Source organism: Molossus molossus, unplaced genomic scaffold (assembly GCF_014108415.1).
Source record: "Molossus molossus isolate mMolMol1 unplaced genomic scaffold, mMolMol1.p scaffold_m16_p_8, whole genome shotgun sequence".
NCBI classification, from domain to species: domain Eukaryota; kingdom Metazoa; phylum Chordata; class Mammalia; order Chiroptera; family Molossidae; genus Molossus; species Molossus molossus.
Window position 1 is genome coordinate 84,686,745 of NW_023425402.1, and position 17,556 is coordinate 84,704,300.

Here is a 17,556-nt window from a genome sequence, read left to right on the forward strand (position 1 = left end):
AGTCAGGTTACAGTTGTAAACAAGTATATTTGCCTGATTTCCACGTCTGAAAGTTTCTTATCATCCCTTACGCATCTTTATTATTGCTGTCCTTTTAATAAGATTTCAAAAAAGAGCAGAGAAAAGTTTGTTCAATCAAGTTGAGAGGTCTGCTCAGCTCCACTGCAGTGTTTTCCAGCTGAACTGTTGTAGTATGTTAGAGGATCCATCCTCAGTTTGACTTTCCCCAGATTTCCCTTGTCTTCGTCTCCTACTTGTTCTATATCTCATCATGGTACTCTCTGTCTATGAACGTAACACACAGTGCACGTTGCCTTTTCCTTTGTGAATGGATCTTGTATATTTCATTTTATTTTTTCTCAGTTTTATTGAGATATAATTGACTTGTAACATTGTGTAAGTTTAAGGTGTTCAGTGTGAAGATTTGACCAAATGATTACTGCATACATTTTATTTGTTTTATTAATTTATTTTTGTTACAGATATTTCTCCTTTTGCCCCCATTGACACCCTCTTCCCTACCCCACGCCCCCACTGCATACCTTTTAGATGCCATAGCTAATATTTGCTTTTAGCGCAAAGCAATAAATAGAGGAAGGATATCGTAATTTAATATTCATTTTATAAATTATAAAATTTGTTAAGAAATATATACATTGTAGACAGTTTGGGCATATATATCAAAATCTCTGAAAAAAATGAGTAGCAAAGTGTTTACTTACTCATGATCATATGCTAATCAAAACATAATGATAATGTAATACCACATTACCTTAAATACTGGGGTTAGACACCACATTTATAGGATGCTTACTAGTGAATAACGTATGGTATTAGTCTTTAAATAAAGTTACAAGGACATTACTTTAAAAATTCTTATACTTCATGATGAATAAAGCTAAACTTCATTGAAGTTTCCAAATAAATAAGTTTAAACAATGTACGCTTCTTTGAATTAATCTTAGGTTGATTAGAAGTTCCTGCCCAACTGAAGAATGATATCCTTAGTTCAATATGTATTTTTTAAAGTTTATGTTTTCTTTTCAATTTTTATTTGCAACTACAACATATATCACCACCTAAGGTTAGATCCTGAAAAGAATTTTGGTTCTTAGCAGTAGCTCCCATTATTCCTCTGCTCTCAATTCAGGTTTTGTACTGCAAATATTCCCGCCCAAGGTGTATTTGATTTGCCCTCCTGGTGTCCCTAACCAGAGAGGAACCACAGAAGAAAACATTGCTGAAGACATCCATTTTCATTGCTTGCGTAGACCTGATTCACTAACAAAATAGGAAAAAGGTTAAATGACAAACATTCTAGGGAAGTTACAAACCATATAAGGTGATGGGTGAGCCACAACTGTGGGCGTAATTTTTTCTTTTTCTTTTCTCTCTTTCAACAGGGAGACACATCACCTCTTCCTCCCACTGTCCCAGACTGTCTGCGGGCTGATGTCAGGGTTGCTCCTTCTGAGAGCCAAAAGTGTTCCTTCTATTTACCACACAAGAATATCACCCACGGCTTCCTCTATCCTCCTGGTCAGTATAACTCTTTTTTAGAGCAACAGCTTAGAAAGCCCTCATCAGCTGGATGTGGGCATGTGCCTTAAACATATGCTCGCCAGCGAAACTATCTGCTTGGGTTGAAGTCGCTGCCCAGGAGGCTTCCAGTGGTTGTGGGCTGGCCTGCAGCAGAGCAACAGCTATAATAAAGACTAATAAATTTCGCAGCGGGAACTACGCATCAGCCCTAATCTGGCCCAGATGTTCAGAAAGTTCGGCAGGTTTAAGTTTAATTTTAAAACTGAAGAATCTTTGGAGAGGGACACAAGCGTCTAAAAAAACATTTTTTCTGGCCGCTGCCCAAGAGAAGGGCTGTATCGAGAATGCAGCTGTGCTGGCGAACAGAAATCCAGTTGGGATTCAGGTCTCTGGCTTTATATCCATCGATTTTAAACTGTGGATTAAGCAGCCGAACGAATTTGAAGTTTTTTTTAGAAAGCATCTCTCTTGGGAACATGCAAAAGCCAGTGTGACTTTTCGAAAACTCATCTCTCTTCCTCGTTGAGCAGGAAATGTCGTTTCCATTAAGTCACCCATGAGATTTTCAGCAATTTCAGCTTCTGGGAATGGGTTTACTCCTGATATTTGGCTTCATTTTTCTGGAAGCCATGACCAAAGAGGTCAACTGAGAGATCTATAATTTCAAGATGCTGAGTTTCAGAGTTGGGGGAAAAAAGCTTATGACAGCAAGTGGCATTACAATGTAAACTTCTAACACAGAATTAGGATAAAGAAATTGATATACCTTATTAAAATATCTAGAGATAATTAGAAATACCAAACTTATGCAAGCCCTAGGATAAACCTTAAAGACTTCTGGCAATTTATTTGTAAAATATTTTTAATTGGCATATAAAATGGTTTCTATTAAGTGATGGGATGTTGGTTGGTACATATATGTTTGCCTCAACAAGGGAATGAAATTATAACTAAACAGCTTACCTTCAAAATAGTAAGGATAAAAAGAAATTTTCTTCTAACTCTCCGTTATAAATTCTGTTAAAAATTCTATTACAGCCCAGCCAGTGTGGCTCAGTGGTTGAGTGTTGACCCATGCACCAAGAGGTCACCGGTTCAATTCCTGATCAGGGCACGTGCCCAGGTTGTGGGCCAGATACCCAGTGAGGGGCATATAGGAGGTGGCCAATTGGTGTTCTCTTTCATTGATGTTTCTATTTCTCTCTCCCTCTCCCTTCCTCTTTCTCTAAAAAAAAATCAAAGAAAAATTTTTTTTTTAAATTTCATTATAAGCTAACGCTTGTTTTTTTTTTCTCTGAAAAGGAGGACATGTTATATTGCCCTCCCAACTTTCATGGCTTAGTGAAAAAGTAGAAAAGCCTTACAGGGGATCTGAGGACCATGAACAGCATGTAAACTCTTAAGTTAAAAACCAACAACATATATTCCCCTTGCCTTTGGTACCCTCCCAGGGACCTTACATTTAAGTTTTAGTTAAGATATCCAAGGGTAGTTAAAATATAAAAGCCATTATAATATATGTTTACAGGCTTGCAGCTTTTTAAGTCCTCACCATTCTTCCGTGAGCTAGATGCCATGAGACAGATGACGCCGGAGGGACGCAGCACCGGGCCGCAGCGGCGCAGCTGGCCGGCCCTCGTGCACACACCCGGCGCTCGCCACTCCGGATGGCATGTCCCCGAGTCCTCAGGGCAGGTGTCACCAGCAGTCTTCATTGAGTTGAAACTCATTTTCTTAAGAACATTTTATTTTTGAAAGTTTTTAGAGTAGATTATTATTTTGTGCACATTCAGTAACTATGCATTCGTAGTGGTGGTGTACTTGTGTCCTAGAGCTGGTGTAACAGACTTGGTGGCCTTAAGTGAACAGAAATGCATTCTCTCACGAGCTGGAGGCCAGAAGTCTGCAGTGAAGGCATCTGCAGGCTCATGCTCCCTCTGAAGGGGAATCGAGAGACTTCTTCTTTACCTCTTCCAGCGCCTGGGGGCCCCAGGTGTTGCCTGGCTTGTTGCATCGCTCTGATCTCTGCCTAGGCTTCACACGGCCTTCTCCTTGAGTTTCTCCTCTTCCAGACCTTCTTCTCTTTATAAGAACGCTAGGCACTGGATTTAGAATTCACCCTAAATCCGGGATAAGTTCATCTTGATATCCTTAACTTAATTACATCTACAAAGATCCCATTTTCCTACCTATCACATTCGCAAGTATAGGAAGATTAGAACTTGGACATACCTTCTTTTTTTTTTTTTTTTATCATCCTCACCCGAGGACATTTTTCCATTTTTTGTTCAGGTAGAGTGGGAGGGAGAGAGAGGAACAGAGAGAGAGAGAAACATCGATGTGAAAGGGACACATCGAGTGGTTGCCACCCGCACGACCGACCAGGGCCGGGGACAAACTGCAACCGAGGTACGTGCCCTTAGCAGGAACTGAACCCGGTCTCTCTGGACTGCAGGCCGATGCTCTAACCGCTGAACCAAACCGGCCAGGGTGGACATATCTTTTTGAGGATCAGCATTTAACCCACTATAGGTATCAAGACTGCTTACATTACTGATGGCCCCTATTGGAGAGTACTTAGTATTTTTGTTAGAACTGTTAATTTGCATTAGTATTTAATAGTAATTTGCCTATTATGTAATATGTCATATTTTCTCTTATAGCTAGATTTAATAAAATTTATTTGTTTTGCAGCAAACAATAGAACTTCTGATAGTCAATATGACGCTTTAATTACAAGTAATTTGGTCCCTATGCATGAAGCATTCAAAAGTAAGTATATATTTAAAAATACCTAAGTGACTTTATAATCTTACAAACTAAACACATCTTTTATTGCAATTTGTTCTTGATATTGAGTCACCTAATTTTAATGTTTTAAATATAGGAACAGGAAAGATCTCTGACATAATTGCTTTTTAACTTACTTCATCTTTAGGTGACTTGTTGCTAGAATTTTGATAATTTGTTTTTTATGCTAATTTAACTGTGAAGAGATATTCACAAAACGAAATTTTACTGGCACTCACCATAAGTAAATGAGGTGTTTATCCCTCGAGTCATAAGTTAGTATGTGTGTACTGACCATTTTATTAATACTCACTGTCTCCAAAGCATAATTTCAAGACTGCAGTACATCCACAACAAAAAGCTTTTTATCAATGTGGCTATTTATTTTTGTTGCATGGAATATTTTGCAGAATTACCCTATCACCACTGATCATTATCGAAGCAGAATTTGATGCTATTTAAATGTACCTGTTTATAATAGAAAATATTTCCATGTTTGACAGGGGTAAGATATTTTTAACACCTTGCTCTTTTATTTTTAGAAATATGGGATCACTTCCACAGTGTTCTTCTTGTAGAACATGCCATGGAAAGAAATGGAGTAAATGTTGTTAGTGGACCAGTATTTGATTATAATTACGATGGTCATTTTGATGATCCAAGTGAAATTACAGAGTAAGTCATTTGAAACCAAAGGGATTTTTTGGTTTAGCAATTGGGCATTATGAGGGGAAGCCTCAGTATTTTAAGTAAAAGCTCAGTATTCTAAACATTACATAGTATATTTATATAAAGATGTCATTATTGACTGTTTTTAACTAGTCTAAATATTTAGCAAAAATTTTATATGGCAAAAATTTAAACTAATGGGAAAGAAATAATGATGTCTGGGAAAAGTTTAGCAAAATTTATATTTGGAAAATTTCTAAACTAATGAGTAAAAAAAAAAAAAAAAAAGTGTGATTTTTGTAAAGGTTAAGGAGATGGGGAAGACACTGTACTACTGATAAATATAAAACCAGCCCAGCAATAAATTTATAAAACAAGTAGTGACAATTGATAATATTGTCCAATGAAAGTATCTCCCAGGATACTTTCATGTAGTAGACTTCATGTTGAGAACAAGTCCTACATAACTACATTTTTGTACTAAACCTGGTCATGATAGGTTGCCAAGAATTACCTTTGAATGCTACACAAAGAAATAGATTTAGAAGTTTCTTCCATTATTTATTTTTATTATCAAAACATATAAAGGGCCAAACTAAACAATTGTATTGTTTAAGCCCAGATTATGTAAGTAAAGCAATGATTTCTACCTATATCTTCTGATAAAGTAATATGTGTGATTACTAAGTGTGTAGCCCTTTTCTATTTTGTTTGCCTTATCCTTATTTCATTGTTTATTGATTCTGTATTTCACCATTTAATAATTATGCAAGAACTTTGGTAGCACTTTTGTAGGCACTTACATATATTTCATTTACTCCACAAGACATCCTATGTTAGATTCCATTTGCCCCCGTGTAGAACTGGAGAACTGAAGCAGAGATTAAGCAGCTTGCCTACGTTCCACAGCTAGGAAGTGCTAAAGCCAGAATACAGAGCCAGACAGTCTAGTGCTGAGTCCGCGTAGAAATTCTAAAGTCACAATAATATGTTACTATTTATACAAGCTCATATTCCTTTTAGAAGCCTCATACTAGGAGCTTAAATTTATTTTGCACTTAAAACTTTCAAAAACACTTTCATATTTGTTCTCTGAAACTGAAGGACTGTAGTATCAGTTGTATGGTTTCATCCCCATGTCTACACTATGAAGTTGGTACATGGGATCACCTCCTTGTTAAAGTCGAGGAAACTTAGTAAGTCATAGACTGTTTTAAGAGGATTGGAACACAGCCAAACATCCGGTGGGAGTGCACAGCTAGAGTTGGAGTCTAACCCGGGCTTCTTTCTCCGCCCCGCTCTTCGACAATGTCACTGCGAAGTACTAAGTCAACAAAACTGGGAAACACAGGAGGTATAATACCTTGTTCTGCTTCTCTGTGTATTCTGATGTCTCCCCATATTGTTAAAATAACCAAGCTTGGACTTCTATAAAGCTCTGTTCTGGCTCCTTGATATCTAAAAGTATGTGAAACATTTTTGTACTTTCTATTCATTTATTTTCTTTCATTATATTTCTACCTTGGCATTTCTTTAAAAATTTATAAAGACATTGATAATCTTTAGAAATAAATGTATTATAACATCAAATCTTTTCCATTATGTTTTTAGGTATGTAGTCAATAACAGTGTTCCCATCCCAACACACTACTTTGTGGTGCTGACCAGCTGTAAAAATAAGAGCTATACCCCTGACACCTGCCCTGGGCGGCTGGATGTCCTGTCCTTTATCATCCCTCACCGACCTACCAACATGGAGAGCTGCCCTGTGAGTATGCTGCAGGAAAATCCCTGGGACCTAAGGAAATGATTAATCTGAGCTCATCTGGGCTCTCATAAAAGTGGCTCCGACTACAATATATTTATTCTTTTAGGTGTTTCATGGATAGAGTTGCATGAAAAATAACTTCATTTAAAAACCTTTCCTTAGACTATTGACCTTTATGCAATACTAATTTAAATATGTAGCCCTGGCCGGTTTGGCTCAGCGGTTAGAGCATTGGCCTGCGGTCCTGAGAGACCCGGGTTCGGTTCCCGCTAAGGGCATGTACCTCGGTTGCAGTTTGTCCCCGGCCCTGGTCAGTTGTGCGGGTGGCAGCCACTCGATGTGTCCCTTTCACATCGATGTTTCTCTCTCTCTCTCTGTTCCTCTCTCTCCCTCCCACTCTACCTGAACAAAAAATGGAAAAATGTCCTCGGGTGAGGATAAAAAAATAAATTAAATAAATAAATAAATAAATAAATAAATAAATAAATAAATAAATAAATATGTATATGCCTGCATGGACATGTGTTTTTATATGCATGTCTTGTGTATTGTATTTATACATATTATTGACACTAACTAATAAGGGAAAGGGGTAGTACCTTATTAATATTTTGATTCTGAACACAGACTTTAAGATTCTGTCCCAAAGTTGACACTAGATTAATGTTTCTTAAACGAATGTACAAATATAAAAAACTTCATCAACTTGAAACACGAGGTCTGAAATTAAATGTACATATATATAAAAATATGAATATACAAAATAAGTTAAAGTAATATTCCTTTTCTAACATCATGTATTAGTCCACTTCAAAATATTTCTGGATTATGGCTAATTATATGTAAATAGTTACTTCAACTTGCATACATGTTTTTTTTTTATTTTTTGTTTTTTTTTCCTCACCCGAGGATATTTTTCCATTTTTTGTACAGACAGAGTGGGAGGGAGAGAGAGAGGAAGGGAGAGAGAGAAACATCGACGTGAAGGGACACATCGAGTGGCTGCCACCCGCACGACCAACCAGGGCCGGGGACAAACTGCAACCAAAGTACGTGCCCTTAGCGGGAACCGAACCCGGGTCTCTCCGGACCGCAGGCCGACGCTCTAACTGCTGAGCCAAACCAGCCAGGGCGCGTACATGTTTTTTATAGAACAAAAAATAAATGGCCTGGCTGGTTTGGCTCAGCATTAGAGCCTTGGTTTCCCGCCCCCCTGACCAATGAGTCACAGGTTCGATTCCAGCCAAGGGCATGTACCTCGGCTGCAATTCATCCCCAGCCCTGGTCGGGGTCGTGCGGGAGGCAACCAGTCGATGTGTCCCTCTCACATCGATCTTTCTCTCTCTCTCTCTTTCCTCCTCCCACTCTGTCTGAAGATAAATAGAAAGATATCCTCAGGTGAGGATTAAAAAAAAATGTATCCTGATAACTGTGTTTTACTGAAGTTATTCAACAAATATATTAAGAAACTACTAAGTGCATAGTATTGTAATAGAAACTTTTTAGAATACACAAAGGAGGAATACATTGTCTCCACCCTTAAAAAGTTCACATATAACCCTGGCCAGTTTGCCTCAGTGGTTGAGCGTTGACCTGCGGACCAGAAAGTCCTGGGTTCGGTTTCCGCTAGGGGCACGTACCACAAAAAAAAAAAGTTATTAAAAAAAAAAAGTTCACATATAACTTTGATACATAAATGAGATACGTAAGTGAAATATAAATAAATGTAAATGAAATGCAGACATATAAAATAGTATAAATGAAATATATAAATGGTCAGTCAATAATAGAAGAATTATTTTTCAAATTAAAAAGTAAGAGATATCACAAAGTTAGGATTAATAGCCAAACAAGAATTTAGTGCTTCAAATTCAAGACACATTTTGCTGGAGTAATCATCAATAAGGGTTACATAAAGTGTGGTGGAAGTAGGCCAGGGTCCTGAAGGATGCGCAGAATTTGAACAGATTAAGAGGATTAGGAAGAAGCTTCCAAGAAGGGAGTGAAGAATGAAGAGGATTTGATAATTTATTGAATGCAAGAGCCACAGGAAAAGGGAAAGAGACTTGAAGATGAACCAGAGATTTTAAATGTAGGTCATTAGGAAAAAGAAAGAAGGAAATTAGGACTGAGAACTATTTGGGCAGGTAGATGGGATAATTAGGTTGGGGCATGTCCAGTGTGTAGAAATGGGCATTCACATGGAAAATCTCATAGGTTATTAGAGACTAGAAATTAAAGCTTAGGTTCTAGGCCAGATTGGGATTCATCTCTGTTCTTCCAGGTGTTCACCACATGCCTGCCTTCACTATGCCATGTGCTATGGGGGATACCCAGATACTTCAGACAGGAATTCTATCAAAAGGGGCTCATCGTCTAGCACTTAGAAACCTAGAGCAATAGAAGAAGAGATAAGTAGCACAAAGTGGGACAGACCAAATTGCTTAGGATTTCAAAGGAAAGATACACCCCAGCAGGGCAGGTAACATTTTAACAGAGTCTTGAAGATAAGATTTGAACTTAAGTGTTTGAATGGTCTTTTACTGACTAGAGATAGAGGGCAAAGGGTAGAGGCGACACAGTGGGTCACTCATAATCCTAGAATGAGAGGAGTTTCCAAACAAGGCGCTCGCAGGAGATGTTGTGTAGATGAATTTCTTCCTATTTCTCTTGTTAGAGTTTTATTTTAGTTGAGACAAAGTCTTCACTTCCTCTCCCAGCGGCAGACATTGGTGACTGACAGAAAGAGGGTGGTGCTCTTGACTCCTGAATGAGGAGTAGATTATTGCTTATCACAGGGGTTCTAGGTAGCCATTATGGATTGATTAGAATAGATATGCAAAATAAAAACTATTTGCTATCCCTGGTCTAGGCCCTAATAACCTTCTATTAGGACTTTTAAAAATAAATCTTAAGTAGATTCATTGTCTTCTGTCCTCCCTCTCCCCTTCACCTCTGTACAATACAACCAACTTACTTAAAATTTAGTTCTTTATTATCACATACTTTCTTACTCTCAAAATTTACTTATCTCCCTCAAATAAAAAAGAAAACAAGCAAACAAACACAAATCTCCCAACCTGTACACAATTTACCTTCAGTTGACCCTTGCAGATCCAAGTTCTGGGTCAACTAAAGTTGTTGATTTTTTTTTTTCTTTATTGATTTCAGAGAGAGAGGAAGGGAGAGGGAGAGAGAGATAGAAACATCAATGAGAGAGAACATCGATTAGCCACCTCCTGCATGCCCCACACTGGGGATTTGGCTTACAACCTGGGCATGTGTCCTGACTGGGAATCAAACTAGCAACCTTGGTGCATGGGTCCAATGCTCAACCACTGAGCCAACCAGTTAGGCCAACTAAAGTCCTTGAAATTACTTGAGTTTCTTTACCTCGACTTCATTGCTCATGCTATTCTCTCTTTTAGAATGCCCTTTTATTTCTCATCTGCTAAAAATTTTACTTATACTTCAAGGTAAAGTACAAATGCTACAAAGCCTTCCCTGATCATCCAAAGTGGAGGTGATCTAAAATTAATAGGACATCTTCTCTATTGAGTAGGACAACATCACTAATAAACTGGACATTTTCCAAAATTTTAAGAAATTTTCAGTTTAGTAATAAGGATATAAAATCTATAAAGACATTTTTGAGATATGTGATGAGTATAAAGTGAACTTAAACCAAGCTATTATTATGAGAGAAATTGTGAAGCTAATAAGATATGGCTGTCAGTTAGGTATGGGGAGGGAAAGGCGAGATGAGAGAGTCAAAGCTGACTAAAATCAAAGCATGACTGGCCCGGAAATATGTAAGACAATCACTTGTTTTGGGAAGGATGAATTTGCTCTTGATGGTCTTCAGATTGGATATCTAGGAGGACATATGAGAAGCAGGATAGAATAAAACTTAAGTGAAAGAGTTTTGGAGTTGGAAATCCTGGGTTCAATTGTTGGCTTGACCTCTTTGGGTAAATATCTAAATGTAATTTTCCTCAGTTGTATTAAAAAAGTGATCTCCCTCATGAGATTGTTTTGAGGATTAAATGAGATACTTCATATAAAATTCTAAGAATTCTCAATAAATAATAAGCTAATGGTGGCCATTATAAAGAAATCACTTCATATAATAAAGTTTACATTCTAAAGTCAACATGATGTGAAATTGTACACAGGTAAAATCCTGTATAATCAAATCACCCAAAAGCACAGTACATATGCAAACTGTGCCTTAATAAGTCCAAATTAGTCAATACTTCCTCCAACCTTAGAACAGAAAATTGTGCTATAAACATACAATGGAATAGTTGACTTGCTTTAAGGAACATGCTGTGTAAAAAATCTGCATTATTAAACATTCTAACCACTGAATCTGGGGAGTTCCCACTATCAGAGGTGTAAAGGAACAGATGCCAGTTGTAAAAATGATAGAGTCACAGTTCCACCTCACGCTTGATCCAGGGGACTAGATTCCTAATGCTTTATTTATTTTCTTTTTCCCCTTGCCCCTTCCATCTTTTCTGCCTTCCTTTTCTGCTTCCTCTCAATTTTGTATTCTTAAATTCCTCTCAGATAAATGAAAATGTTGCCACAGGTCCAAGTGAGTATCATTATTGTAAGTTACCCAGCAGATATTGAACAATACAGATATGGAACTTGGAAGGAAAATCACCACTATGGAGATAGATTTGCTATTAAGCCATCGAGTGAAATAAGATCAAATTGAGGGAAATATCTATGCTTCCAGAATGGAAAATACTAGAATCAATTGAAGGTGTCATCAGACAAATAAGCAGTTAGAGCTATGGAAATAAAAGGAGGAACTTTCAGAAGCTTGGGATGATCAACTAATTGAAAGATCTAAAAAAACATACATTCAACTAGGTCTTCTCTCACAAAGCAGTTTTGTTAGTGTGATAGCAGCAATAACCAAACTGTGAGTGGTTAAGAAGAGAGAGTAAGAAAGTGATTAGAGGAGAAAAATACTGAAACGGATATTGTCTCAAAAAACCAACAAGTAAGTTGTATTTGGGGGATATTAAATACTTCTATTTATTTAACAGTTCTAATACATATATAATCAAATATATAAAAATCAATTATATATCGTCAAAAGCATATATTTAAATACAGCTAATGAAATCTGTACATGCAAGGCTGCTGTTCTGTTGGGATGCACTGGTACAACTAGAACAGTGTCTATAGCTGGGTCTCTTCAGATTGGTTGGTGCTGGTCAACTATCTGGTATTAAAAAAGCTTGAGTATTACCTCTGCCTAAGTGTAGTTTTGTGTTATACTTTAAGGTCATTTAATTGCAACTTTAAAAGAGTGTGGACTGTCAGGTGTTCAGTAAACATTTAGTTGGATAGATACCAAATAAGCCAGGAGAGAGAAGAGTAATGTAAACCCAGTGGGAGAAAATGTTTTGAAAAAAGTAATAAAAAACATTAAATGCTACTAAAATGTGAAATAGTAAAGGCAGGGGGGAAAAAAGAATGAATTAGCATCTCATTGGAGATAGGAGCTTTAATTGGTCCACTGCGTTTTGGTTTTAAAACATTAACTTCCATTATGAATCTCTCACAAAGAAATGCTTTAGTGGTTAGGAACAAAAAGTAATTTCCTCTTACACTTCCTCTGACTCAAACAGTAGCTGCCTATTTTGAGCATGCATATTTAAAAAACAAGGAAACCAGTGTGCTAAAGTCAAATGTGAGTTATTAAAACACACTCATCTAATTAAACAAACTTTTAAGCTTTCTTACTTTAAAAAATTTAATTGAAAATTACCAATATGATATGAATATTAGAAAATTAATAAATTTCTTAAAAATTAGAAATCCATGACTCTAAATCACTGAACGTATTTTTACATAGTAGAAAACTTATTAAAAGTCAAGTGCCCAAGAAATATCTAGAAAGATAGCTGCCCACAATAACGCAGCGATAAAACACTCTTCCACACCATGGTTTGGGAAGGATGTGGGGAAACAGAGGTTATCTTTTACTGCCAATGGACGTGCAAATTGCTATAAACACTTCGCGGAGCGCTAGGTTTATATATGGTAAAGTTAAGATTGCATGAACTCTCTGATCCAGAAATCTTATTTACATAGGCCAGAAACTCATGTTCTTGAACATAGGAGGCTTGTGTCAAGTCACTCATCACAGCATTATTTATAATGCCCCAAATGCTATCACAATGGCAATAAAAATGAAATAAACGGTGCTACCACAAAACACAGCTAAAAACAGATGATTTAACTAGACCTAGAGATATCACTGTGAATAGGTTACAAACATAATGTTGAATGAAAAAGTAATTATCGAATATCACCTGTATCACTTATGTAAACTTGAAAGCTCAAAATCAACAGTATATATTGTATATTGATGTGTACAGACTGGATTCATATTGACTCATGAAATGATGAGCTCTAAGTAGAGAAACATTAGGGATGTAATAACTTCATCTGTAATGTTTCCTTTTTTAAAAATTTACATCTGACGTGGATATAAACGTGGCTAAACTTGACTTGGTGGTCTGTATTTGTTATAATATACTTTATACTCTTGTTTTTCATTTTATTTTAATAAAACTTTTTAGCTGTATCAAATTAAGATTTAAAACAGTAAAATACCCCAGGAACAAATATCGAATTCATGCCGTACACCTGAAACAAAGAGAATACTGTATGTCAGTCATACCAACATTTTAGAAAAGCAAAACAAAAATCATAGAAAAAAGGACAACTTCTAAGTAATGAAAGGGCTTTCTATTAATGACAAATTATGCTCCATGGAAAATGGTCATTTGTTTCTCCTTTTTAGGAACATAAACCAGAAGCCGTTTGGATAGAAGAAAGATGGAAAGCCCATGTCGCCCGGGTCCGCGATGTGGAGCTTCTTACTGGGCTCGACTTTTATCAGGACAAAGCACAGCCTGTCTCTGAAATTTTGCAACTAAAGACATATTTACCCACATTTGAAACCATTGTTTAACAGTCAAACAATATGTAAATGATGACAATATGTAAATGGCTTTTTCTGTTGACGGATCATAAAATAAAGTTTTTTATTTTTCCCGAATTCCTCTGAAAGCCATGTTTTATTATTTTCCTTGTTCCTTTCTCTCTTTTACTTCTTTTGGAAAATGTATTATTTTAAAGTTACTTTTTTTTTTTTTTCTCCAGAGATGGTGCTACATTATACCTTCTTTATTATGTTTATTACCTCATTTATCATCTTTGGCTGTATTTTCTGCCCAGCATTATCTAATCAGAAGGGAGTAGAAAAGTTGGTCTCATTTTGGAATGGAATTGGTTCTACAATTAGTGTTGTCACAAAACGTCTTACATTTGGCAATTAGGCAGTATGCCTTGGCTGGTTTGCTCAGTGGTTAGAGCATCGGCCCACGGACCAGAGAGTTCCAGGTTTGGTTCCCGCTAAGGGCACGTACCTCGATTGCAGTTTGTCCCCAGCTCCTGTTGGGGTCGTGTGGGTGGCAACCAGTCGATGTGTCTCTCACGTCGATGTTTCTCTCTCTTCCTCTCTCTCTCCCTTCTCCTCTATCTGAAGATAAGTGCAAAACTGTCCTCCGGTGAGGATAAAAAAATTTTTTTTAAAGGTAATATTTATTAAAATAAAAAAATGCACATTATGTTCATTCAGTAATTTCACTTGTAAAAACTGTGCCAAAAGATATACTTTACACAAATGCATGAAAACACCATCTTTTATAGTAGCAGAGACCAGAAAACAACCTAAATTTGGTTGACCAAATTGTGGAATTTGTTTAGACAAACAACAAAATAATATTTCACTACTATAAAGAAATAAGTTTATCTATATATGGCCATTATTCAATGAAGAACAAGTAGTGAATAGTATGTACAAGATACTATAATTTTTCAGGGGTCAGCAAACTTTTCCCATAAAGGGAAAGATAAAATACTTTAGATCATACAGTTTTTGTTGCAACTACTCAACTCTGGTGTTACATCAAGGAGGCAGTCATAGCTAACACATAAAAGGAATTAGAGTGGCTGGGTTTCAATAAAACTTTTATTTACAAAAACAGATGGAGGGCTCGATTTGGCCTATGTACTATAGTTTGTCAACCCAAATCATATAAAGCTGGGTGGAGAGAGGCAGAAATTAAAAGCAAAAACAGAGGAGACACAATGTTTTATTTTGTACCCTTTTTGGATTGCTTAAAATAAAAAAAATACCCTCTGTCTATGTATCACTTTAATTTTCCAAGATGTGGTTATTAGAGAGATCCCAGTACTTATTTGAGGGGCAATACCATTGGTCAACTTTTTGGATTACCAGATAGGCATTGTTCCAGATTCTTTGCTATAAAGACCAGCTCAAAAAACAAAACAAAACAAAAACAGTTCAGTTCTTCCAGGGGACACAAGCTTTGCTGGTGATGAAAAATCTTGTGGCACAAGCTTAAAGGAAAAAGCAAAAACAAACAAAAAGACAAAAAAAAATTCTTTTAGTATCTTAATTGAAATATGGTCATTAATTACAAGTAATTGAAATTTTAGCTTAATGCCATTGGATTGAAAATCTTTTTCTCCACTTGCAGGATTTAATTTTAAATTTTACGCAGTGAAAAAAAATATACAATACAGCCCTGACCAATTTGGCTCAGTGGTAAGAGCATCAGCTCTTGGACTGAAGGGTTTCTGGTTTGATTCCCGGTCAAGGGCACATACTTGGTCGCGGTCTTGCAGGAGGTAACCAATTGATGTGTCTCTCTAACATCAATGTTTCTCACTCTCTCCTCCTCCCTCCCTTCCATTCTATCTAAAAATCAATGGAAAAATATTCTCCGGTGAGGATTAATAAAACAAAATATACAATATAATACAAAGAGGCCGAAAGACAAGACACAAATTAGAAACTATTTCCAGCTACATGGTAAAATGTTAATATCCTGTATATAGATAAAATCCCTCTAAACAATGTTCCCCTGTCCCACTGAGGCCTGGACACTAGATAAGATCTCCTGGAATTTTGACCCCACTCTGGGGGGATAAGTGGAGAACAATTACAACCCTGAACTGAGTTTTACTCTGGATGCCCTCATTGCTTCTGAGTTTCTCTGAAAGCAACTACATCATTTTCTAAATTATTTGCAAATGGTTACTTAATATAGAGAAAAACTAAAGTTAATTTTTTTTGCATAGATATTATGATATTCTATTTTCTTTTTGTATACTCATTAACCCACTAAAAAGAAACACATATGTGTAAAACTATTTGGGAGGAAGGACACCAATAATTAGCAGGTCATAAAATTTTAGGGGATTTGTAATTGTTACTTTTTAACTTTTAGTACATAGTCTAGTTTGATAATGAGCTTGTTTTATTTTAAAATTTGAAAGTGTTGCATTTACAAATATTTATTTAGAAAGAATTTCAAAGATACAGAAAGGTTGCAAGTCTGCTATAAAGAACTCTTGTATAACCTTCACCTAGCTTCACCAATAGTTAACATTCTAGCTATGTATCTTCATTCATATATATATGTATGTGTGTATGAATATATATATGTGTTTGTGGGTGTGTGTGTATATATATTAATTAATTAATTAATTTTTGTACCCTAAATTAAAAAAATACAATATAGTCATCATGCCCATTTACTCCCCAATACTGCAGTGTGTATTTCCTAAGACCAGGGACATTAACTCACATAACCACAATAAGGAAGTTCAGTGTTGATACAATACTATTATTTAATGTATAGATCTAATTCAAAATTTTCTCATATTTTCATTAATGTCCTCTATAACTTTCATTCTAGGATCCAAAACAGAACCATTCACTACATTAAGTTTCCTTTGTCTTTGATACAGTAAGTCAGGTGTTCAATACATCAAAAAAAATCTCTACCCGTGGAATTTAGGGTAGGTGGGGAAAAGATCCTTGTATAAAGGATATTGTTTTAAGTCCTTTACAACAATTCCTTAGCTTTTACCAAGTCATGTTGACATTTTTTAAGAGTCCAAGTGATTTCTTTTGTAGACTGTCCCTGAGTGTGGGTTTGTTTGACATTTCCTCATGATTAGGTCTCTGTGTGGCATTTTTCGCAGGAGCACATCATGGCTTTTATTGTGTAAGGTTACATAAATCAGTGCCCCACCACCCAAGGTTACATCTAAGCTCAAACAATGCTTAACTGTGATTTATAAAAAAGGAAAAAGGTAAAAAACCATCTTCACAGGACGTCTTAAGAAAGGAATATAATCTATGTGTTCTTAAGATTATTGTAAAGGGACTTTCCCATGTCTGCAAGGCATAACAATATGTTTTCTTTCCTAGGGTCATAATGACCCTGAGAACCCAGAGATAGTCCAAGACTCTGTTCCAAGAACCGCTTACAGTTGCTTGGCTGGCGTGACTTGCTTGCAAGTCAACTCCGGGCGAGAGTCCCTGGCTGTGTTCTGATACTCAGGAATCCATCATACATGATAGTCCATTGTTGTTCACCTATGGAAGGATGTCTTGGTTGCTTCCAAATTTTGTCAATTATAAATAAAGTTGCCATAAACTTTCATGTACGGATTTTTGTGTGGGCTTTTATGTAAATTTTCAGCTCCTTTTGGTAAATACCAAAGAACATGATTTCTAGATTATTCGGTAACAGTATGTTTAGTTTGTGTGTGTGTGTGTGTTTTGCAATGTTTATTAATTTATTTTTGCTACAGATGTTTGTCCTTTTTCCCCCATTGACACCCTCCTCCCAATCCCGGCCAAGCCCCCCCAGCAT

At 36.4% G+C, this 17,556-nt stretch overlaps 1 protein-coding gene across 1 annotated transcript in view; it reads left to right on the forward strand.

Annotated features, from left to right (window-relative positions):
* Window positions 1-13,772, forward strand: part of ENPP3 (ectonucleotide pyrophosphatase/phosphodiesterase 3) — a 79,883-nt gene extending 66,111 nt beyond the window's left edge. Inside the window, exons 21-25 of the mRNA XM_036248369.1 lie at window positions 1,404-1,539; window positions 4,237-4,314; window positions 4,875-5,007; window positions 6,613-6,769; window positions 13,602-13,772. Of these exons, the coding sequence (XP_036104262.1) occupies window positions 1,404-1,539; window positions 4,237-4,314; window positions 4,875-5,007; window positions 6,613-6,769; window positions 13,602-13,772 (675 nt within the window). The remainder of the gene's footprint in view (window positions 1-1,403; window positions 1,540-4,236; window positions 4,315-4,874; window positions 5,008-6,612; window positions 6,770-13,601) is intronic.
* Window positions 13,773-17,556: the final 3,784 nt, after the last annotated feature.